The 26,184-nt window shown below is 42.1% G+C and overlaps 1 protein-coding gene across 1 annotated transcript in view; it reads left to right on the forward strand.

Annotated features, from left to right (window-relative positions):
- Nucleotides 1-15,734: 15,734 nt before the first annotated feature.
- Nucleotides 15,735-26,184, forward strand: part of emilin1a (elastin microfibril interfacer 1a) — a gene marked incomplete at both ends in the record, with an annotated part of 29,711 nt that continues 19,261 nt past the window's right edge. The window contains one exon of the mRNA XM_083898450.1: nt 15,735-15,859. Within this exon, the coding sequence (XP_083754576.1) occupies nt 15,735-15,859 (125 nt within the window). The remainder of the gene's footprint in view (nt 15,860-26,184) is intronic.

Raw genomic sequence — 26,184 nt, forward strand, 5'->3', positions numbered from 1 at the left:
GGTTTTATTGAATATTATACTTTCAGAGGCCTAGATTGAACCTGTGTGAGAAGCGAGTGTGCATCCCACAACATCTTGCTTTTCAGTTAGGTGTCCATGTGTCTAACAGATTAGAACGTGAGTAAGCTGTGCTGCTCTTCTCTTCTTGACAATCGAGCTCTTGCTTATTTTCGCCTTCTGTACTCCTTTCAAATTAAAAGCATTCCTGTTCCCTGAATTTAATTATCTATGTCAACAGGCAAATATTTGCAGGACTAGCAGATCAGCAAAATCACACAGTGCATATGCATACAGTCTGGCCCAGGCAATGAAAGTGAAGAGAGCTTTGGCAATGGACACTAAAACCCCCAATTCTAATTATAAAAACAACTGTCTGAACTGCAAACCCATGCACAGACGTATTCACAGACGTCGTATTCTCACTGTTCTCCATACAACTCTCTTCATCCAGGGAATGTACAGGAGTAGCGGTTACACCTTTGCTTTTCTTAAGTATTAAAATTGGCCGGGCTTGAAACACTGGTGTGTTGTCCTCAAACAGTGGCCCTTTAGAGTTCAATGCTAAAACACTACATTGAAGGCACTATTCATTCAGTACTATTCGTGTTTTTCCTTCCCATGAAACATCAGCTCCTGCCCATCCTGTTGGCTGCTGCCGTCTGTACGCTGTCAGAGCTGTGGGCGTCGAGGATGGTGGAGCAGTGTATGAATGCAGAGCTTTGTAATGCTGGCATGTGTGGGCTATGATCACCTCTACTGTTACCGTTTAGTTGGAGTTATAAGGATTGGAAAAAACATTTGTCGACTGCTGCCAAAGATTCAAACCTTACTTTTAAAACAGAATGCAAGACTGATGATTTTTAAAAGTGAAATGAGTCTCGTTGTGCTCACTCTCGCATCAAAGCACAGGGAGGAGCTGGGAAATTTTTGGCTTTAAATAAAAAAATAAGTGAGGTTTGCAGCAGCAGAAATGTGCTTTTCTACAGCCAAAGCCTTGGGCCTCTTACTTTGAGGGAACATTTGCAGGAAGGAAGGTAGGAGGAGGAGGAGGAGGGTGGGGAACAGACTGGTCTTATTGGCAGCACCAACTTGGCTACTCATCGTCAGTGCACACATTCAGGTGACTGCATCTGTTTCAGCTAAACAACCCACCTGGGCCACTTTTTTCACTTTTTTAAAGCAGGGGAGGTGAAGTCCCACGTGCCTCCCCAAGACAGCACACGTCAGCTGGGGGGGCGGACAAAGAGCGCCTTTTAGAAAACAAAAATTCCAAGGAGCGGGAATCCAAAGTGAAACAGAGGCAGTGTGGTGTTTGCTTTGGATGAGGTTTCACTGTTCCACTGCTGCCTCTGCAGCACAACCTGCTGCTCAAGGTTTATAGGATGGTCTACTCCTGCAAACACAAACATGCATACATGGAAAGAACCAACACATTTTAACATATTTTTCTCTCCCCTTTGCATTCTCTCTCACACACACACACACATACTTCATACACACACTCACATAAAGGAAGGCTTTCTCCACTCAGATCCTTTGCTTTTTTAACTCTTAGGCCTGGTTCTCACTGAATGTGTTGCAAATCTGCTGCGTCTCGCTTGTGCGTCTATATAAATAAAACCTATAGGGTTTTTTTGTAGTTGTAGCCTCCACCAGGTGATTCTTTACAGCTCTCACTGCTGCTTCGTCTGCTGCACCCTCTCGTGTACTCTCTGGTACACGAGGGAATCAGTTGTGAGTGGTCCAGTTTGGTCCCAGAGCAGTGAAGCACAACTTTGACCCCTGAACACCCTGAAATGTCAAGGCTGAACATTCCCTTATAGGGAGTTTTACTGCTCGGCCAGAGTTTTGGGATCACTTAGGCACTACATTTTGACATTTCTAAATTAGATTATGCTGGAATATTATTCACATTCTCTGTGGTTTTGACACAGCAAATCCTGCATACTGCACGCCCTTGTATATTTAATTTTCTATGTCTAGGATTATCTCTGGTTTTGCCGTTGGAAACAGTGTTCCCCATTTGAATATTTCCCTAATTCGTTTACCTTTTTAAGCAACAGTGAACATGTCGTTGTATGAATTACATATACTCCAGGTGTATGGGTGTACATTTAAATATCAGAATCAGGTTTATAGCAGGGTGAAGTTTACATTTGTAAACTTGTTCTGGTCAGTGGCGAACATATAGGATAAGAGAGAGACTGATAAATGAATAAATAAACAAAATAGAGGAGTGTTAGAGAAAGAAATATAATTCCAACATGTCACATGTATGTTTATTGAATATTCTGTGTATTTTCAGTGAACACACTCAATCCTGACCTGCTCTGACCTCAACACTGCAGGAGGACCATAAAGTCCCTGTCCCTTTCTCTGGGAGACTTCTGTGAGGCAGATGCTCATCATCTGGCTGAGGAACAAGCTCCAAGTGTGTTCCACCCTCATGTTGTGTCAGGCAAGTTTGAAGCATTCAAACACTTACTCGGTCATCTTCTACCACTTTATCCTCCACATGAGAGTTGCGGGGTTGGGGTGCGCTGGTGCCAATCCCAGCTGACATGGGGCAAAGGCATGGTACACTGTGGACAGGTCCTCCACCCAAACATTTGACCTTAAATATCGAATCCTTTATCTGCACAACAGGCACATCACATACTGTATAAGAGCTTAGTCTTTGGTGATAAGTTCACAGCATAAATGTCAGCACAGGCTGTTATTCAGCCAAGACCGAGCTGTTATTTCTGAGTTTAGACCAATGTTTTCCCAGGAGTATACCTGCCTCAGACTGAAGGTTCAAATAAGGGACTGTTGCACGGAAAATGCACAAAATAAGCACATTTAGCCTAATAAAACCTGTTTTTTAACAAGAGTTAGGTTTTGGTCTTATTTTCCCATGAGACTGAGCCACACAACAACAAAGCAGCCACTGCCATATATACTGCCGCAGACAGATGGTAAACATTTAGTAGCGAGTGCAACCTGTGCATATCTATTGTTTTAAACAGCTTATCTTAACCATGTGTGTGTTACGGTGTTGAACTCGTGGTTTAAGTTCAGGTTTAAAAACTTGCAGATGGATCGTGGACTGATTGACCCTCACTCTTCTCTTCCTCTTAGTCTGTGTCTGTCTCTCATGCAAAACCATCTCCATCTGGAATCTCCTCCAGATAAGAGTGTGAAAATGACTTTCACAGTCACAGAACACACTGGATTTAAACTAATATTGTTAAGGTTTCTCAATGCAATTTAAAAGTGGTTTTACTGGTTTAGTTTTGTTGGACAAAACACGAAGAAGATTGAGTTTATGTCTTTTGTATATACATACACTGTATGTGTTTGTGCATGCATATGTGTGTGTGTATACAGTGTCTATATGATGTGTGGTAAGGGCCCGGTGCTTAAAAGCCTGTGGTTTCCAATTCATTCTACCTCACATCCCCATAAACATCCTGCTGAAACTCCCTCGTGGTTTGTTTATGAGCTCAGCCTCTTCAAACAAAGCCCACACAGGAGGTGGGGTTTTGTGTTGTATGACGACAGGAGATTCGGAGCAAAAGGCATGGCATCATTCACACAGCTAGCCATCGCTGGCAGCTATTATCGGTAGCTTACGACGTGTCGTAAAAGAAAAGGAACACAACACATCAGCACTCAACCCAAAAATACGCTATACTGCTACTTTCATTGAGGCGTGTGGTACGATTGTAAGCGCACACCCTGGATCTACTTTCTACTTGCACGGCATGTCCTTAAAGCTCACATAGTGGTCCTGTTGCACATATATGTTAGTTATGGAGGTCTACTTACATACATTAACTTGTTTTTATGGTCAAAAACCTCCTAGTTGCTGTAAACGAGCCGATAGAAATCCTCTTTTCTGACGGTGTTTCCCAGCCGCGATATTTCAGACTCAACTCTCACACCCAGAAGACAGAGTCTTGTGATTGGCCAGTACCCAGAAGTGACATATTCAGCACACCCGCTCTCAGAAGCACAGCTCCCCACTCTGGAACGGTGGATGCACTGCTCCTCATTATCAAAACATTGTTTTAACAGTGTTTAAAAATAGCTTCTTCACGACTCCCCGCTACAGTCCCTTTTATGACTTTGACCCGGAGTCAGACCCAGAGTCAGAAGACACTGTCGCTCGTGAAACACCTCCACAACGGACGTTATTCTTCTTCTGCAGTTCAATGTACGCAACCGGATGTGCCCGGACTAGTGCCCGGAGCAGGGCGATCTGCTGTTCCGGAGAACCGTTGTTTACTTAACCGGACCGGGTTTTTTCAGAGATCTCGCTGAGCCCGAGATTACAATAAAACATAGCGTTCTCAGCAGTGGCTGAACTGTTTGTTTTGAACCTTCAGGGCTTCTTAAACAAGGTAATGACGCAGATACACACTAAAAAACAGCGTTAATTGGAACTTCCGGTCTAGGTCTGCTTTAATCATTTTCTGTCTTAAAAAAATTATCAATTTGTATGATTTGTGATGCAAACTGAAGGGAGTTACTTATTATATATGATGAATGAACTCATCATTTAGTGTGGAAAGTATCACAGATGGCTGTCTAATTAATCTTCTTAACCATGAAGGATGATCCTCACAAGAACAGTACCGATGCAGGACGTCTTAGACAAACATCCGTAATGATAAGGGCTGGGGTAATGACTATAATGACTTAGAAATTGTTTCCCCCTCCGCCCCACCCAGCTACAGCTCAACAGAGCCAAATAAATGGAAAGGGCCAAGACCCTGGGCTGGATATTTATTTCCACATGTAATAGTGATGAGACATTATCTCAAGAAAATAAACGGAAGCATGCCTGCGTTAGTGTTGGCGGGCTTCAACAAACCTTTAAAGTTGTAAAGTGCAAAGTAATAATAGCTCTCTTCTTTAAATGTTGGTTTTGTAGGTTATAAAAAGTAATGTACAATCTGTTTCAAAGCTGCTCTCGTTCTTTAAATGATAATAAGACGGCGAAGCAAAATGTGAGCACATGATGTGATGTTGCCCCGTAAGCTTTGCCAAACTGCTGAGCTTCACCTCACGATTCTCACCTTGATGCCAAAAACTATATTGATTTCACTGCTTTCACTGACTTCAGTGTCAAAGCTCCTATAAACCCACCATAATCTGCATCAGCCACCACAAATAAGCAGACAAATTTGACCAAATTTTATGGAAATCAGTTGAATAGGTTCCCACTGGTCAATAAACAGGTTTTAAAGAGGGTTTTTGACCAGTTGGAAAACATTTATTCAGCATTCAGGATCAAATCATGGGTCAAAAGACACATGACTATTTGGCTTTGATTGGCATCAGTGTGGACATAAGACCCAAGTGATCATTTCCTCTTCCTCTGCAACAGCAATGCACCATTTCTGGTGCAATGCTACTTTGAACATTCATCCTCTGTTTGGCATGAATGCCTGCTGCAATCTCTACTTGGAAAACCTGGATAGTGCTCAGTTTCATTTATTTCATCAATAAGGTCATCTAAACCCATGGTTCTCAAACTGTGGTACGTGTTCCTTGGTACTTGAAACGAAATCAGTAATACTGTTCTACTGTATAAACCAGGGTAGGTGATTGGAGTGGAGCTGAGGAATTTTGACCAGAGTGCGTAGAAAATCAAACCGATAACAAAACAATTAGAATAAATTCAATATTGTTAATTAGAGTCAACATATAATTTAACAATAATTCTGTTTTCTTAATGTCATGTAAACGACTAAAATCGAGCTAGTTTGATGCTAGCTTTACACGACAGCGATCTGAACACAAATCGTGACGTTGCGTTCCCACTTTTTATTTCACGTTTAGACGAGTGTCTTTGGGTGGAAATCTGCATGCACACAGTGACGCAAAAGTGTGTGAAATTTGATGTAGTATGCATGCCAGGTGGCTATGTGGCACTGTGAAGCACTGCCATACAACAACACCAGGAGCGCGCACATGCGTTAAAACTTCCTTCTACTCTCTAGCAGCGCGAAGTAGCACGACGTGGAAAACCAAAACATTAACTCGGCTTAATTGCTGAAATGACTCCTGGATAGGTATCAGAGCAGCTAAGGCAACTTGAATGTCCGACTGATGGATATAATCCGACTTGTTTGTTGTTGTTTGGCTGTACTACATGGAGCTGACGTCAACACGTACGGCAGGAGCAGCTCAGAGCACACTTTTGTGTTTTCAACCCTTTAGATGGGAACTTGACTGTGGAGCATTTTTAAGATTTCCACTCTGGAGGGTGGGTTCATTTTTAAGCCCCAAGAACGTCGTCTAAACGAAAGGCACATCTGATAAAATATTTTGTCCGTTTCACCCAGGAGTGCTGTCATGGAAAGCCAGCCTTAATCAGACTTGCATACCTGGATAATGTAATTCATAGTCGTTACTCCTGCATGTATACACTAAGGCCCACAGAAAAAATCGAAGACAGCGGGAATTCTCTTAACACGGGGTTCCCTGTAGCCAGTCCCGCTGTCGCGAAAAGCGTAATGTAAAGCGGGCCTTCGTCGGGCTGGAGTTGGACTTGGTGTTCTGTGCATGGACCAAAAAGTCCTTCCCTGTCTTTGACCTGGAAGTCCAAGGAGACGACGTATACTGTAAACTGCAGCGGTGTTGCAGGAAATCATACGGTGGCGGCATCGTTCTTCAGACAAAACAGCGACCACCAGAACCATGCTTCATCTAATTTGTGTCACGATTAACATGTACAGCAGGTATGAAACATACAGAACCACAGCATCAATCTCACCGTCCACTGTTTGTTTTTCTGTGAGGTAACGGTCAACAGGAAACAGTTTCAATACGGACTAGCTTATAGAGATACAGCGCCACCTACAGAGGCGGAGTCAGACGTACACGGCCAATACATTTTCTCTTCCGCACCTATACAATACTCGGTCTCTGCAAGATGTCCGGTTGCCTGTCTTAGTTGGACTACGGCTCGATCAAACCGTGCCTGGGCACATGTACTCCTCAGAGCTCTGGTTGTTTTGTGTCATAATAAGCAGCTCTGCTTTAAAAACATGGTCCATACCAACAGACATAATTCCTTTCATTGTTTTGGTCACAGAATAAAGCAGTTCTTTGTGCTGTAATTCGAGTAGTAAAAATAGCATCCCTGTATTGGCCCAAGAATAACAGCTAGATTCATAGGGGACCGTTATAAATGTTGATGCATTCTACAATCAATTTTAACATCATAATGACTGTCATAATAAAGTTTAAGCCAAAAGATTTTTATTTTCCAGCTTCCAGCTGGTTTGACTACAAGGTCAGGGTTGAAGTAAGGAAGGAGGAAACCTGAACCAAGAGCCAGGAAATTAATTTAAAATAAGTTTGAATTCCACCTTAACCGTGACATTAATATCAACTTTCACCTTGGACGAAATGAGAAGCTTTAACAGCACTTTATCATTGTTGCCATTTGCACAGTTAGTGAGAAACACCATTTTATTTTTGGTGTTATCTCAGTAGAATTATAATAAAGTAAACCTTGCATCTCTTACTTGCTTACGTTGAATTTCATATACACCCTCTCTTCACAACTCCTAGCAGGTCAGAAAAGCAGCTGCAGTGGACGGCTCATGCAGTATCACTGTGCTGCATGATGGAGAGGCTTAGGCGATCGTTTTTCCTCTCAGCCATCAAAGTTTATGACCTCAGTGTGTAACATCACTCTTTTATGTTTTTTCTTTTTCTGTTTGTTATTTCCTGGCTTGTTGATTGCGCTGCCTTTTTATGTCTTTGGTGTCTTGTCTATTTTGTGAGCCGCTGGGTGACTGAATTTTCCTACGGGGGATTCATAATGTACATCTAAATTATCTTACAACTTCTTAATGTCTGCACCACTTCAGAGAGATGTATGTCTGCATATGTAAATGTTAAGTGTTTGTTTGCTGAGCACATTAAGTTTCCTTCGCTTGTGCCGCCAGAGGCAGGTTATGGGTCAGCTACGTAAAACCAACAGTAAACTGCTGTAATCTGACTTCACAGGGAAAGTCACCTTTTATTTTATTGCTAAATGCCACCAGAAAATGTCTGACCCCAGCAGCTGAATTTAGTAGGATTAAAGAAGTAAGACACGGTATTCATCAAACTAATACATCTATAATACCTTGAGAATGGCTCAAGAACGCTGCCGAAGTGGTGGATTATAAATCTATAAATTCATGGAGCCGTTATCCTCCTTGTCTCAGAACATAACATAGATGTGAATCAGAGTTCAAGGTTCCCGTAACATGAGTTACTGTATGTGAAGGTATGTTCTTGAGGATTCAATGTATTTACATCACCTTTTTAGGAATGTGAACATACCATTGCTAATAATTTACTATGAAACGATAGTAAGGGATGTTTACCTTTGACTGCAGCTTTTAAGTCAAAACTGCCACACTTTTTAAAGCTTACTTTTACCGTTTCATTGTCTGACAAGAAGTGAGCTTTAGAGGGGAGGAGGCGGAGATATGTTTCTTCTGCAGTCGGAAACTTGAGTTTGCATAGGACTTGTGTGTGTTTGCTGCACACACACACATGTATTCTCTCTTGGAAGTTCATGGGGTCTCGACACTAAAAGCTTCAAAAGAAGCAGAAACTCAGTCAGTGTGTCCAGAGCCTGACGGAAGCCTGACAGAAATACACTCAAAGGACACCTCCCCCGAGGCGCAGGCCTTTTTTTACTCCGGCAGAACACAAGAGCACAACACAAGCAGCAGCAGAGGCATTTTAAAGGTTCCTCCAAAGTGCGAAATAACAACTGGGGGTCTCCCATAATAGTCAAAGCAAACAAAAGCCCATGACCTACCCAAATGTGAAATGCAGGCCATGTCCTGAAGAATGTCAACATGGCAGCCACAAAGCACTAGAAACATGCACCCTACTCACACACAAAGTGTAGATAAAGCCACAGAGGAAGGAGTGGGAGTCGATAGAAAAGAAATTGGCTACAATAGGAACAATGGAGAAGCACAGAATACTAAGTTTTTCAAAATCAGACTTCAGACTTGTATACTAGCTGTTTAGAGCAATGGCACACTTAACAACACATATTATGGTGCTACAACAGAGCGCCTTGTTTGTTTGGTTGTGTATGACCTAATCCAGCCTATTTATAATGGCAGAGATACAGTGGTTCACCCGCAGGAATGTTAATCTTCCAAAGGGCTTTGGTCAAGAGTCCAGTGGCCCTCGCCAGCGAACGCCACACTGTTTCGAGGGTCGATCCAAGCACATCCCCCGTGCAAACTGGCTCCTTGAGGAAACACAATTAATCCAAAGCCACAGGAAAAGGAGAGAAACACAATCCAGTCACATTTTTCAAAGATAGCCTCATAGTGCGACCACATAAACCAAGAGAAGCGCCAGAGATTCCAGAGAAATTAAACGAACCGTGAGCAAGGGAAAAGCAGAAAAAGGCCTATCAGCAAGTTTCACTCTGCAGCATCTGCAGGAGAAAATAAAAGTTAACAGCACATGAACGGAAAGAAATAGCCTGTCACACTGTCAAATGGCCTGGAGCTTCCTCTGGACACACTGCAGTGTCTGACTTGATCATGCTATGGAGACAAGAGTACTGTGGATCTTGTGTGACACAGTGTAACAGAGACGTATGAAAACAACATAAAATGTGTATATATATGTCAGTTATAATTGCCATGAAAATATGAGTTGAGAGTAAAACCAGGTGGATATACTACATTTGGTGTATTTGTTATATATGATGCCCTGAGGATGCACCATGAAGCTGACTTTTGTGGATGACCTTTGTTGACTTAAAGTTGGCCTAAAGTTGCAGTATGTAACTTTTGGGGAATTTTTGTTGTTGATGTCATCACTGCCTCTGTTTTTGTCAGAAACCATATAACATTATTAATATGCTGCATCCTTCTTCTGAATCCAGGCTCCGTCATGCAGTGCCGTAACTTGCTGAGGGTGCATTCGTGTGCATACACTGGCAGCACATGTGCGGGGAGGGGGGGCCAAGAAGCATCGATGCCATCAAAATGCTACAACTAGATATTTTTTTGAGTAATAGAAATTTCTCATGCAGCGTTTTTTTGTGTTTTCACTCATACTCTTACCTGTTTGCAACCATCTCACTTAACCAGCTCATTGTTCCTGTTGCTTCCATCCCTCATTAACTTCCTGTGTGAGGCACAGGAATGTGGCCAGGCAACACAAACGCTAAACACTGCTGTACTGAGAAACACAGAGTCTTGTGGAGGTGATGGGCTTAATTTGCATTGTGTGGACTCATTTCGCAATGGTTTTTTATCTAATATTTGTTTTTCTGTAAAGGTTATGCACGAGGGTTTAAAAAAATAATTGAAGAAAGTTAAGAAATCTGGTGTATGCATTAATGCCCAGAGGATGTACTATATCTAGATTTCACCATGAGGTCACTGTCTGACTTTCCTTTAGTCCCACTACAAGGATTAACCTTTATTTAAAATGCTATAACTAATTTTAGACGGATTGCTGTAAAACTCTGTAATCTGTACTGTAATTATGTCCATGCAGCGCAAGAAAACACATAAATATGTTTCGGGCTGTGTATACAGGTGTATGCTGTCTGTTCTGCTAGACGACTGTGAGAAATGCAGCTGCACACACAGTGTAATTTTGTTAGCGCATGAAATGGTGTGGAATTATGATGATTTAAAGCAGTGGTTCCCAATGCTGGGGGTGATGGGAGGCACAAAGGGGGGGGGGGGGGGGGTTCTGAGGAAAAATAGAATTATTAGTTGTGGAATTATTCATTAGTTGCAGCTGGTCAATTTACAGCACCACAGGAAGTGTTATGATGTGTAATATCCATAAGAATTATCGGGGTCCTGAGTCTTTGGCCCTGTTATTATGGGGGTCAGGGGCTAAAAGGTTTGGGAACATTTGACTTATTGAGTTTAACTTCTTTTTTTATTAACTTAAGTTTCCCACAGCAAGTATTAAAATAAATCTTTTCACTTTTTTTTTCTCTATTGAAAACTTCCATCCATCCATTTTCTACCACTTTATTCTTTACACGCGGGTGGCAGGGGGCGCTGTGCCAATCTCAGCTGACATAGCGATAGGCGGAGTACACTGTGGACAGTTTCTATTGAAAACAGTGCCCAGCAAAACACAAAATAAAAAATCAAAGTATGAGAAAATGTAATAAATGTATAATAAGAAAAAGGGGGGTAACCAGCAGTAAACAATGACAACTGTTTAGTAATGTTACTGTAACTGTTAAATACTAAATAGGTGATAAAAGCTTGCCAGAAACTGTCAAAACCACTTTTCTGTCCCATAAATACAAATTTTATCCTCTCTAATTTTAAGAATTGCATTTTTTGATCCAATGTTTAATGGAGGGCGGGTGGGCTTTTTTCCAACTGAGCAAAATGAACCTCCTGGCTAATAAGACGACAACTTCCACACAATTCCCCTGTGCTGTGGTTAAAGGACCGGCTTCAACGTATGATTTCATCACACAAATTTGCTGCTACAGGAATGATTATGTTCTGTTGGTAAATTAACGTAAATTGCTTGAGGAACTCCTCCAAGAGATGAAAGTATGTCATGTTGTGGTGAAGCAAAAGTTGTGCCAGCTTCAGTTCATCTGACATGAGCAGCAGATCAGCTGTTGATAACCGTCGAGTTCACAACCCTCTTCCGTTTCAATGGGTCCTTATTTACACATGATGATGATTGTGGAAATGTTGGAGTTGAATCTGGGCGAGCTTTGGCGTCGGAGAAGGAAGTCATTTAGGAAAGGAATTTGGCCAAAATGTGAAAGGGTGCGACTGAATCCATGTGTGCATCTCCAGATGAACTGCTTTCCTCAGATTTATAGTTAAACAAAGAATGGATGTGGGTGATCATTTGTACACTCCAGTATGATGAACGCTGCTCTCCCTCAAAGCCCCCACCGTTTCCTTCAACTTACTCATAGTCCGATTGCTTTTACGCTGTATCTGGTTTGCGTCACCCTTCACATGTTTTCGTGCAGCCTCTGTCTTATCGCTGGTGCTCGCTGCCTGGCCCGCATCTCACACCAACCACATTTAATTTAGAATGCAAAACGCAGGTCGCAGCTACAATAAATGAGTGGAGCGAGTCTCCCATCACTAAACGCAGGTCACCACTCCCTGATGTCTTTATTCATGTTCCCGCTCTCTCGCTTTGTCACGCATTTCCATGCATTGTTTTGCATGGACCCAAGTTCAGAGGTCTGTGTTCTGGGAATCTGTTTTACGAGAACATTAGTAAAACCAGATACTATGACTTGTGTCAGCTACATTTATAATATAATGGTGATGAGTCACATGCTCACAGGCATAACAACCAAGACTAACATGAAAGTAAAAACAATTGTACCACAATTTACTGGCACCGTACGTGCAGTTAACATAACAAAATTGACTTAATTCATGCCAATGAAGAATTAGACACCACGTTTCCATGAGCCTGTTTTACATCATACGAGTACATGTGGTGGCTGTGTGTTTCCATTATCGTCTCGTTCTCCTTAGCATGCCTGGCTACGCTCTCAGCGGGGAGTCGCTGTGTCTGTGACAGAGCAGCTGCATGGGAGAGCCGATCTCATTAGCGGGCTGGTGGGAGGATTGCAGAGCTGGGCATTCCTCAGTGTGTGGCAGAGAGCTGGAAGAGATGTGCAAACTTTAATTGAGAAAAAGTCTAACGATAAAAGTAAACAACAGATCTCCAAAAATATGACTCTTGTTTCATTGGAGATGAGTTTTTTTTTTGTTTGTTTGTTTTTTATCTGTACCTCACGCACTGACAATGAACTGGAATGTAAACCGACATGTGTTCCAGTTTAGTGTCTGACAGAACTGCTGAGATTGCATTGGTCTATTTTTAACTTTTTGGCACGTACGCTAAACTTAGTCATAGATAACGACAGGAAAGTGGAAAAGGAGGTAAATGAAGAGCAATGTAAATGATGGCGTAGAGTCAAAACTCCATCTTGGCTCCAGATATACATCATCAATCAAAGGCTGAGAACAGACCGTGTGTGTGTGTGTGTCTTTTCTTTGAATTGGGCTGTTAGATGACGTCCGATTGAAATCTGGTAATCTAAAGGGAAACGGGGCAGACTGGCTAATTTATGTTTGAAGTATTAAGATGGAGGCGAAGAAAACACAAACCAGTTGTCCCTGTAGACACGGACATAGTCATTATTTAAGCAGGAAGACTTAATGTTGACAAGGCAAAGATAAGAAAAAGCATCTTCTACAGTAGATGCACAAAAGTTGCGCCTGTTGACGTTTTCTGGAGCTTATGTTTGATTTTCTTGGATCATTTTTCAACATCATTCACAGTAGTGTTGCAACAAGGTGGGTAAATAAAGCATGAGAGGGGGCCCCTAAAAACAGACTGTGTTGTCTGTCATACTCCAACCTCTCTGCAGCAGTTTTTTACTTCTTTACTCGTGCAATGTTGTCTCCGTCTGTCTTGACATAAACGGAATCTTACGTTCAATGTGCCGCAAGGGAATGTGACAGAGTGACAGGTGATTGAAATATCATTAGACGGAGAAATAGAGAGTCCTGTGGAGCTGATAGACTTAAGACATTTTTTTCTGACCTAGAAATGTCCTCAGGCACTTAGCGGACATTTCCTGGAGTTCATGTCATAGTCCACAGAAATAAAATGCGCTGTGACTCTGTCTTTAAGTCAAATGGTAACAACTTGTTTGTCAGTATAGAATAACTTTCTATAACTATTCATGCATAAATAACGCTGCTTAGTATTGGCATGAAGGTTTGTTGGTGTGTGCTACACTGGAACGTTGGTTTTAAAGTGAGATTAAAGTGTGGAGGAGACGATATCTCAGTGGTAGAGCGAGCCGTCTTTCAACTGAAGGGTTCAGAGTTCGACTCCACTAGTCTAAATGCTGATGTGTCATTGGGCAAGACACTTAAGCCCAATTTATACTTCTGCGTAAAGTGCTCTGCGTAGGTTACGCAGAGACTCTGCGTCGACGTAGAGCCTGTCGAAGAGCCTCTGCGTCGTCTCCGACTGCACGAAATATTTTTTAAGTGTCTGTCACTCCGTCAAGCGACAACGGAGACGGCAAGAGCTGCGATTGGTCCTCAGGACAGGCCGAGCGAAGCTGCTCTGTGCCGGCTCACAGTGTGCACCGAGCGTCCACAGACGTGGGGCTGTTCCACGCCGATAACGCCGCTGCCAAACTATAAATACATCATATCTTAATACACAAACCACATGTTTAGACTCTAAATGGCCAATTTCTCGCCTCAAATGATCTTAAAACTGCGTTCCGTCACACAGAAAGGTGAAAAACGGCAACTGTTTCAACAACAACAGTCTTTCTCTCTCTCTTTCTCTCTCGACGCCATTGCTCACTGTAGCCAGAAGCACAACAACCTTGCGCAGCGACCCCTACTGATTGGGCGGGAAATTGCAGCGCTTGTCCGTCCACGACGCAGAAGTATAAGGGCTCGAGGCGTGTTGGTGGTGACGCAGTCGGATAACGCATACGCAGTCGGAGAAGTATAATGTGGCCTTTAACCCCCTGGATGTGTGGTCAAATTAATGCATTGCACATGGATGCGCTGTATGAAATTGTGAGTGAATGGTAAAATTGTAGTGTAAAGCAGCTTTGAGTGGTCATCAAGACAAGAAAAGTGATATATAAATACAAACACACATATATGTATATGTGTATATATATGTATGTATATGTATGTATAATAATGTAGTTTTAATAATGTTTAAAAATAGCTTCTTCACGACTCCCCGCCACAGTCCCTTTTATGACTTTGACCCGGAGTCAGACCCAGAGTCAGAAGACACTGTTGCTCGTGAAACACCTCCACAACATATGTTATTCTTCTTCTGCGGTTCAATGTACGCAACCCGATGTGTCCGGACTAGTTCCCGGAGCAGGACGATCTGCTGTTCCGGAGAACCGCTGTTTACGTAACTGGACCAGGGTTTTTCAGAGATCTCGCTGAGCCCGAGATTACAATAAAACACAGTGTTCTCAGCAGTGGCTGAACTGTTTGTTTAGAACCTTCAGGGCTTCATAAACAAGGTAATGACGCAGATACGCAATAAAAAACAGCGTTGATTGGAACTTCCGGTCTAGGTCTGCTTTAAGCATCCTTATTTATTTGGTTGAGTGCCACATAGTGGTTTCTTCCTCTTTGAGTCTGCACTATATTACTTTATTTACTATAAATTGCTTTAGAGAGGTTACTACTGTGTTGCAGTGTCAGTGAAGAACTGAACAGAATATGGTTGAGCTGATCTGAGGCTTAAGGAGAAACAGAAAAATGGTGAGGGTAGAGAGAGGGGGAACTACTACTGACTGAGTGAGTGAGAGAGAGAGAGAGAGAGAGAGAGAGAGAGAGAGAGAGAGAGAGAGAGAGAGCCTGAGCTGGCTCGGCTGCTGCTGGAGCTCTGACAGGAAAGTTTCCTCGTGTTGCTCCGCTCCTCACTCACTCACTCCCTCAGTCTCTCAGTCTCTCAGTCAGAGTCCGCAGCCTCCTCAGCGTCAGCTCCCTGCAGGAGAACATGCACTTGACTGAGCTGAAGTCATGACTTTGCATCTTCATTCACCGACAGCGCGTCAGTGAGGCTGAGGCAGCGGGACGCAGCTGTTAGTGGGAGCAGCACTGACTGACTCTGTCTGTGTGGGACTAAAGGACGCGTTTGTTTCTGTGGAGGAGGTCACGATGATGATGGTGATGATGGTGATGACGAAGGGGACCACGTTTTACCTGCTCGCCGTCATGTTGGCCCGGGTCTGCTCGGGTCTTGGATATTCGGAGTCCAGTGTTCAGACCGGACAGAGAGCCGCGAGCAGACACAGGTACGCACGCACACGCACGCGCGTGGAGAAGTCACTGACCTGTTGGTTGTTTTTGTCCTGCAGTTTAACAGCCTAAAAGGAGGGAAACAAGGGGAAAAACAAATACAAAGCAGTCGATTGTGTCCATGTGTGGCCTTCTGATTGGTCGCCTTAATCTTTTAATTGATTAATTGGTAATTGATTAAGTAATAGTTGACTGCTGACTTTCCTTTGCATTCTGGAAAATGTGTTATACTTCCATACTACCCTTTTTCAAATCTATTTTTAAAGAATATCTTTATCAAATACTATTATTGTCCAGCCACAAAAGTGTTTTTGTTTTGCCTCCCCATCAGATATAGAGATACACATGATTAAAAAACAATTAATATACACAATAAAAAAAAAAATATTTTAAAAAGTCTTTCAGTGATTGTGCTATAAGTCCATTTATACCCATGATATAGTAAAATATCCAGCATATAGTTTCCTATTTAAAATGACTGCTAGTTTATAAGACAAAATAACCTTTATAAACCCTTTTTGTAAAGCAATACACTGAAGTTCTAATACAGAATTAATTCATTAAAAATCAATCAATTTGACTAATTTACTTAGATTTCCGATAAATCAAAGAATGACAACTAAGGCACCGACAAAAATTTTTTTGTGATGGGACGTAAATCAGTTTTGGAGACTGTGGCTGTGTCAAAATAAATTCCTGCAGATGAACACATGGTCATGGTGTAAATTCCCATTTTCAGAGGAAATGTCTAATTTGTGGGCGGGTCTCTGCACTCAGCAGGGACACAGTGAGCGATGGGTTGTGATGGTTCAGGGGGGCCCCTGAGCTGGGCAGGGATTTACACGGGATTTATAGATATTTACTGTTTCCTGGACCCCATGCGTAACGTTTTCAGGGGGCCCAGAGTCTCACGCGGCGCCCCGAGTGTCGGCCTCATTGGAGGGGGAATTTATCATCCTGCTGAAAAAGAAAACTGCAGTCAGATCGAGGTGACTGTACCAGGGGTTCTAGACTTTGACTGATACTGTTTAAAAAGTGAGGGCTTTTCCATGAACACTTGAGTCATTCAGATCTGCTGTTGTTCACTGTGTGATGGGACAGTCAGGAAATGATTCAGATGTGTTGATTAATGATCTCTCATAAATCGCTGTTGGACTCCCTGCTTATAAAGCTGTTAAGACGTCAGTCAGAGCCAACACGTGTTATTAGCGTGTAATTAAACTTCTGCCTGAGGGGTCGTGTGTGTTGACGACCCCTCACCTCTGTGCATAGATTGTGTGTGTGGGTGTGTGTGTGTGTGCGCATGTCATTAAATTAATGAGTTAAGTTTTTTGGGCAATGTCAAGGACTGATTATGTAAGTGTGTGTGTGTGTGTGAATAAAGGAGGTCACAAGTGAATTTGTGAATGAATAACAGGGCTCTCTTATGTGGCATGTGCCTGCCTGCGTGCCTACATATGTTTGCACTTAGTGTGTGTGTGTGTGTGAGCAAGGCAGGCCAGGCTTCTGCTGAGTTGAGCTCCTGCAATAAGAGTTCCGATCAAGTTTCTCTCCACATCATCGCAGCAGTAAACTGCTGCGATGATGTTGATGATGCCTGCGAAGCGTCTGGATGATCTGGACAGAAGACGGAGAACTTGAGTGGGTGTGACAAAGAGAGGATGAAAGAGTGAGAAAAGACTGAAAGCTGTGATACAGGGAGACAACAACAGACTGCCAGGAGAAAATTAGAGGGCCTAGGTCCTTAAAAACACCACTCATACATGAAAATTCTAAGCAATGGAGCATGGTCAGCCTCTGATTTACACAAACACGGACTCAAACATACAAACCGCACGCACACGAGCACACACTCAAAGTGACGCTTCAGGGAAAAGAATGCGCTGGCCCGTGGCAGTGCGGTTTGCCCCCCCTGACATCTGTTTGAACTCAAGTGATCTGTTTTGACAGATGTGTGAAGTATTCCATAAGTAGTAAAGGCAGCCGAATGAACTGAAGACATCCAGCAGGGGTCTTATCGGGGGGCTCAGGAGGATCTAGATCTCACGGACACATCTTGAGCCAAAATGTCAGAGCTACCCATCGTCCTATCTGCTTCAGACAGACCCACAGGGAAGAGGAGGGATGGAGCGGTGTGTTGATACATTGGTGTTGATGGAAGTGAACGATTGTTCTGTGGTGATCATGATCCTCACAACTGGAGGCTGATGCAGAGCTTCATCATCAATGCTGTCTCTGTCTGTGACTGAAACATTACTTTGGCCATTAAAGAAGAGCAATGCACTTCAATTTAGGGCTGAAACGATTCATCGATGAATCGATTATTAATCGATTACTAAATTGATCGTCAACTATTTTGATAATCGATAATCAGTTTGAAGATTTTTTCATGCTTAAAACAAGCTTTCTGATTGTTTCAGCTCCTTAAATGTGAATATTTTCTTTGTTTCTTTGCTCCACACAACAAAGAAATCATTAAAGCTGAATCGTTTTGGTTTGTGCACAAAACAAGACGTTCGAGAACATCATCATTTCCAGATTTGATAAACATTGATAAACATTTCTGAACTAAACTATTCATCGATTAATTGAGAAAATAATCGACCGATTAATCGATTACCAAAATAATTGTTAGTTGCAGCTCTACTTCAATTTAGTAGTGGTGTAGTAGTCAGTGTGATGTGTAGGTCTATGCTGTATATCCACTACAAAATGGTCACTTCATTCAAGATTCAAGATTCAAAGTGTTTATGTGTCACAGTTCTAAGAATAGAACCAAAGTAAAATGAAGTGGCAGCAAGCGACACTTTCTTCAGCCTTGCCCTGAATCTAAAGTTACTTTAGAGGACGTTTTGTCTGCAGGAAAAAATGCTGCCGCACCAAACAGATGGGAGCCTGATAATAACATTACCCGCATTGGTAATTAAAGGTTTCAAGGGTGCATTCGTACCTAATAGTCCACTTTGCTGGTGCTCACCTGATGGAAATTTGATTAATTTATTCGTTTTTCAGCCAATGCTCACAAAGGCAAATGTCAAACACATTATAGATTAATACAGACTTGTACAGCCTTCAGAGCTGCATGCACTGTGAGGAGAACCACTGATAGTTGGACCAGAGTCAGAAGACTCATCCCATTAAACAGGGTTCATCCTCCAGGTCTGAGAGGCCCCAACCTCCTCTTTAAGTAAACTAGCACATTTAGCAGAGGTAGCATTATTGTCACTGCAAAGTGCCAAGAAATTGCTGTGTCTCTGCTTTGGGTACGTGGGTCCTGAGCCACAGGTGTTGATCGACTCCTGCCGTCCAGTCGGTGGCTTTGTAGTTGTGCTTTGAGGTGATGATGCTCAGCTAAATGTGCTGGTTTTACCTGTGGAGGAGAAAGAGTTGAGACCTGCCAAATATGGAGGATGGAGGCGCTGTTCTCAGTTCCATCAATCAGTGGCTGTCCTCCCAGTTCTCCACTCTCCTCACTGGGGTAAGTGGATGAGGACACTCGGGCTGTAGCCATAAATACTGCACTTCCAGTCAACGGTGTGAATCTGAACTGCTGATGAACTGCTCCAGAGTTCTCTCGCAAGTGGTCCGAGACCTCCTCTTTCAAGTGGAACAGGGTCTGGTTCCTTGGATTGCATCAGTCTCAGATTGCATTCACTCCAACCCAAACTAATCACATCAGTGGCATAAACAAATATGGTATAACACAGAGGCTTTTTATTGTAACTTGGTTTGCTGTTGTTCTAAGAATAACACAGCGACACTTTGTTGGGATCAATGTGATCAATAGCAAGTTAAAGTAAAAAACGCAGCTGATTATGAACTCATGGCTTAAATTGTTTTACAGTATCTTGTGGTACTGGTGAGTCCATCTCGGATGTTTACAGTATTTTCCAGTCCAGTCCGGTCCAGATTCTGTACATCTAGATAGTTAATTTGAATATTTGAAATTTCCCAGAGAATCCTGGTCGTTGTTGTGATACCATACCAAACTGCACCATAGGCTGTAACAGGGCTGCCCTCTTCTTGTCCCAACCTTAATTGGATGGTGTCCAAAGTAACATCATCGATGTGATTTTCTGCTTTGTGCTAATTGGCCCAGTAAACAAATCTCCTTACATATGTTAATGGAAATGTGGGAAAGGGATTCCTTTTCCAGTCACAGCCTTTGTAACCTAATGACCATGGTTCCTGGAATGTATAGCTTTCTGAGAGGCTCTTCTTTACCGTGTTTATACAGAGTGAAGTTACACAACGGTGAGACTCATCCCATTTAACCGCTCATGAAGTGAAACTATAAATCTGCTGTCAAGTTAAAGAACGAATGGAACACAACTTGACGAGACTTTTTCATGCTGTCATGCATCGTAGCTCATGTAGGACTCTCGTTAAATGACTCTTTAGTCCATGTGGGTTTTTATCAGCTTTGGCTCCATTTGGCATTGGTGGGAACACGAGACCCAGGTCATTTCTTCATTGTCTTCTTTATTTTTGGCAGCAATGCAAATTCTGGCTTCACGTTCAGCACATCGCTTAAGACATCACTCAAGGTTTTCTTTATTTGTGTTTTAAAATCGTTTACTCACCATTTAGTTTGCAAGAGGGGTTAAAGTTACATAATTGTAGCCACTGCAATACTCAGTGTGCTTACATAACCTTAGGATAAACGAATTATTCTTACTTTGACTAAACCAGACATGTTAACATGGTAACGTGGTATTCCAACTGAAATTGTACACAATTTAATTTCTCAAAGTAGGAAATCCAACAAGATAATTATTAGTTATAATTGCATATACTGTGTATATAAACAGCCTGGGTGAACCCAGTCGAGTCTGCCGGCGATTCGATTTCACTCTGAGACATGTCTGGCAAGGATGGGTTTTTCCCCTGGCACACGACAAGCAGGCTTAATGTGATGGCGATAGAGAAGCGACATCTCGCAGCTTTTATACACATCCAACAATAAATCTGAAACAAGGTAATGCCATAATCGTGTTGCAGTGTATAATGTACTAATGGAAATGGGCCATAACGGCAAGCAAATAACACAAAATGGGCTGCCATTTGTTTTGAGGCTACACCTGCCAACTCTCTGTTGGGTTGTGTATAATTCTACAAGACTGTCAATCAAAAAGTGGTTCCGTCTTTGAGACAGCCCAGCATCCGAGCCCGACCACTGCTCCAAAGCTGTTCCGTCTCATGGAGATCAATTGAAGCTGAGCTTCTACTGGTTTGAATGCACCGTGCTGCTGCGGGATTATACAAGAAGAAAATCATATACAAGTCAGACAATCTGATTCTGAATGATCTAGTCATATAGTTAATCAAGTTCTGGCAAATTTTTGGTAATGAAATGTAAACACAATAGTACAAATTTGACTCTTTATTGTCTGATGTCAGAGGAGGCAGAGCTTCCCTTGCTGTCATAGAGCAAACACCTCTGTTCATGACGTCATAATTCAAGAAAGGATTAAAAAAGCAGATCTGGGGCTTAGGAGGATCAACTGAGTTTACTTGAGTTCAAAAATGTTGTCTATTCTTGCCAATTTTAGTGTGCCAGAGGCTTTAGTTTTACTTTCTAGTCAAAATTTTGGGAAACTTTAATTTCAAGGCATTGAAGAAGCTTGTGTTTAAATGCACCTGCCTCCATAAATGGCTAAAATGTAAGGGTACCTCAAAGAAACTCCTGTGTGCACAGGTCCACATATGTCAGCAATAACATAAAGCAAATAGTAGTATGGTGAACATTCTCTGTATATCTTTGTGACCGCCAGGCTAAACAATCAGAGACAGAGAAGTTTACACAGTCACTCTGTCCCTTGATGTTGGTGCAGGTCCAAAGAGAAAATGGGGTGTGTGCATGTGTGTGCATGTGTGTGTGTGTGTGCTGCGAGTAAAACTGCATTTAAAGAGAGCGAACAGAAGGTCTGGAAGAATGTGTGAGTCTTGTGTGTGCGTTATGTGTGTTTGTCTGTCGCTATGCGATCAATCAAGCCTGAGTGAGAGCGCTCAAGTGTGTATATTGTCGTGTGTGACAGTCTGTGTGCTTTTCGGTGCGAGTACTGGGGGATACCTTTACAAGGACGTCGGAGGGGGTGCTTGACCTCTGGGTCACAGTTCAAACATGAGGACACGCCCCTTTTCATCCACTCATTCAGGTTGCTGTCAAAGCCTTCCCTTGAAGCCAAATGAAAGATCCGCTAACAATAGACGTCGCAGAGTGATTTCTTTGTTTGAGTCTTATACCTCAGCTTCCTTCTTCCTCCCACTTAGCCATCTATTTCACTTTTGTCATTGAATACTCTAGTTTTGCGCACAATTCTGCTCCCCAGGGCTCATGCAAAAATGCTTTTGAATATATTGAAGCTGGTATGTGCGGGGTTGAGATGTCAGGCTGCCACTTTCTACTCGGCTATGAGGCGTGCTGCTGCTTTTTAAGAGTAATGAAATTTATGGGGTTATAAAGAAATGCTGAGACAGGTGCAAGAGTTCCACACTCCTGCTGTGTTACGGCTTCATAAATAAAGCAGGTAATGTACAATGGACATTTCACTGCTGCAAAGAAGTACTGAAGATGTTTGAGTGTGTCTGTCTGCGATAAATTGTCTGTCACCACACGGTTGGTGTAGTGGTTAGCGCTCTTGCCTTTGCAGCAATAAGACCCACGTTTGAGCCCCAGTTGGAACAAGGCCCTTTCTGCATGGAGTTTGCATGTAATTACTGTGTGTGCATGGGTTTTCTCCGGGTTCTCCGGCTTCCTCCCACAGTCCAAAAACATGCAGATTTGGGGATTAGGTGAATTGGTCACTCTAAATTGACCGTAGGTGTGAGAGTGTGAGTGAATGGTTGTTTGTCTCTATATGTGGCCCTGCGATGGACTGGCGAACTGTCCAGGGTGTACCCCGCCTATCGCCCAATGTCAGCTGGGAGAGGCACAGGACCACCCACGACGGTAGATGATGGATGGATGTATGTGTTCTTGTTGGTGAATGTGTGAAGGAAGTTGCACTTAAAAACTATCAATAAATATAGCAATCTCATTTGGCTGTGTAAATAACCATTTTTTTCTGTCCATAAAGACATTTAAAACCACAATTAGCTGTCACTTTTGAGCAAAACTGTAACTTTAATTTTCTGAAAGTTACTACAACTAATAAACAAATTAGACAGTCTGCAGTTCTGTCTTTGAGAGAAAGAAATAACTTAAAAATAAAATACCTTCCTGCTCAGCAGACCCATTTCACAATGACATGGTGAACACAGTGTCAGTTGTCTCTCTCAGGAGTTGGGGGAGAACAACAGGTGTACAATTGTTGTGGTTACATTTGCCAAGTGGAAACAAACACAACATGGTCATTTTTGTCTCATGACATATGATGATTTTGGACAGACAAAAGTGTCAATCGACATGTTACATACCGCAAACCAAATGTTGTGGTCGCTGTCGTATGTTACGCAATGTGAGTGGACCGAAACATTTGCACTTATCATCACACGGACCTTGTCCTCTCATTAGAGGAAAGCTTTAGGGCTGTCACAAAATTGTGCATGAAAGAATATTATGTGACTGTGCGAAATACAATATTAAGTACCCTGTATTTAAAAAGCCCACACAAGCCCACATCTGACAGGGAAGATGGTCAATACTGCAGGGTGGTTCCTGGGGTGGTGAAACGGTATTGCACAACAAATGGGAGATGGGAGATGGGACCCCCCCTCCGATTATTAATGGATATTTCGCACACTGAATGCTGATGCACTTCTAGGCATCATCATATATTTTGTCGAAGTGGAAGGTGTGTTAAAATGGATATCATGATTTTGGATTAGTGATCCTCCTCCATAATTAACTCAACTATTTAATTGATCCCTCGACGTATTATAAAAGCAAATAAACTTTTAGCACCAGTATCATCACAACTGAAAAATGAGCCCATTGGTGAAATGTTATCATCTTTACTATAGGAATTATTCTTGCCTACAGCTAAACTATAAGATAGAGTGACCTGGATGACTGAGAACCTTCACAGCCGCCAATATGTGAGAAACTAGCTGACATAAGGACATACTGACATGCACAGCAGGTGTTAAACTCAAACTAGTGATTGCTGAGTTCAATTCAACTTTCTCAGGGTGCATGCTGGTTCACTTGCATACTGTCCTGACTTTACATGAAGTGAACAAACCATTGTTGTGATCAGTAACACCTGTGATTTTCCTGCTAAAACATGTCAAAAAGTAAAAAAAAAATGTTTACCACATCATTGTATTTTCCTCCCATCTATATCAATCCAATCAATTTCTATTTTCTATTGCTTTCGCTTTCTCCTTTTATTTCAGTTGCTTGCTCTGGCTCTTACTTTAAGCTATTTCTAACAGGGGCCTTCCAGCCCCAGTTTTTTTTTGGCAGCTGCATTGAAAATGAATATTTCACAATCAGATATTTCCATGTAATATAAATAGTCTGGATGAATTTATAGAGTCATTATCTTGGTTTCAGCTGCAATTCATTGCATTGAGGGAGTTGTGCCAGATCAACCAGTAGACCTCGTCCTTTAAGTCTTTCCACTTGTAAAAGAGTAACAAGGTTAAAGAAAATCTTTCCAATATAAATCTTAACACCATGTTTTGTTGTTTCATGATTGCAGGCTATAAGGATGGATACTAACCAAAATGGTTTGCCAGCCAGTAAAGTCTGGTTAACTTTTCCACTGCTGAGCAGTGCACACCCAGAAGGCAAGCATGAGATAATCCTGAGTTGGGCAAACGCTACCACAAAATTAGCTTGAAATATTTAGTGTCTTTGAAACTGTTTCCACAAGAATTTGAGTGTAAGGCTTCAATAATGTTGCTGTGCAGCGTGAGCCCATGGTGACCTATTCATTATTGTGTGGAGGAACTGGACTGTTCTCTGTGTCGCTGTGTTTTAAAGGGAAGTAAACCAAACATCAAATCAACCAAATTAAATATACTTTATTGTTCCTACATTGAAATTTGTCTTGGGCAAAAGTTCTTCAGTGGCCGCAGAGCAATGCACAACATGACATAGAAGGAAGACGGCCAACAAGGATGTAATCAGACTATTAATAACAACATAAAACATAAAATAAGTCATAAAAAGATGATGCACCAGCTTAAAAGTCAGCAGACCAGATAATAATATCACAGTACTAAATGTACAATAGTAAAGTGATAGTAAATAACATGAGTTGTGGTTGAGTTTAGAGAAAGATTGTGGAATAAAAGAGAGCTTAAGATGTTTTAGAACGTCTGTTTGAATTAACAGATTATCTGTTGATGGGTCATTTAACATCCTGTTTGCCAGTTTGATTACAGAACTGTCATAGATGATACGAAGGATCACTTTCATTGTTGCTCTAATCATGCTCTCAATTTTAACTTGATGCTGGATTGTTAAGGAGCTCTACCATGGCATGTATGCCCAGGCAGAGCTGTCTCCAGGGTCTCTGGGAGCCTTGGGCAAAGAGGGACATGGGGGGGCTCTGTTTTACCATCAATGATCTCATAAATTAGAATTTTTATATATTTACAAACATCAACAGAATACTTTAAAACATAAAGCAATAGCACACAAACAGCACACAAAAGACAAAAAGAGATGGGCCATCCAATGAAGCACAGACTCTTGGTGGTAACTAGACGTTGCATTGTGCTGTGTGGCTGTATCGACTCTTTAAACAGGTATTTAAAAGTGCACACCGGCACCATCACTTTGTTATGTATGTTTTATTAACACTGGAATGTGAGTTCTAGCCTCTCTGGGGTCGAAAATGTATTTCATTTTAGTAGTGCATTTCATTCAAAAGTATATGGTGGTTGTAACACCAGGCTTAAAAAGTGGCACACATACATCGCCTGTGCCTCCCTTGGTTCGTCACACAACACGTTGACTGGAATGAAGGTGTGTCGTGTCAGGAAGTGGAAATGATGTCTACGTGTGTGTCTGCTTGTCCCATGAACTGTGTGAGTGTCCTTGTCTGTTTTTGTGAGACTCAAGTAAATACAACCCCCCCCCCCCCCCCCTCTCTCTCTCTGTATTTGAGTGTTTGTACTTGTAATTGCATCTAACACTTTCGGAAAATATGCCAAGTTTAGTTAGTGGACTTTCATCTGAGGGATTTCTCCACAGCCATTTGGATTAATGGGACCTTATTGGATTACTGTTTGGAATGCTTAACTTCACGCTGGTTAGAGAGAGAGAGAATAGGCCAGTGAATTAGTCGCAGAGCCTTTGTTATGAAGAAGTTTCCCATGCAAAAGATAACATTCATATTGGAACACTACTACTGTTTTGTGAAGG

This window comes from Microchirus variegatus, assembly GCF_963457635.1.
Source record: "Microchirus variegatus genome assembly, chromosome: 12".
Taxonomy (NCBI): Eukaryota; Metazoa; Chordata; class Actinopteri; order Pleuronectiformes; family Soleidae; genus Microchirus; species Microchirus variegatus.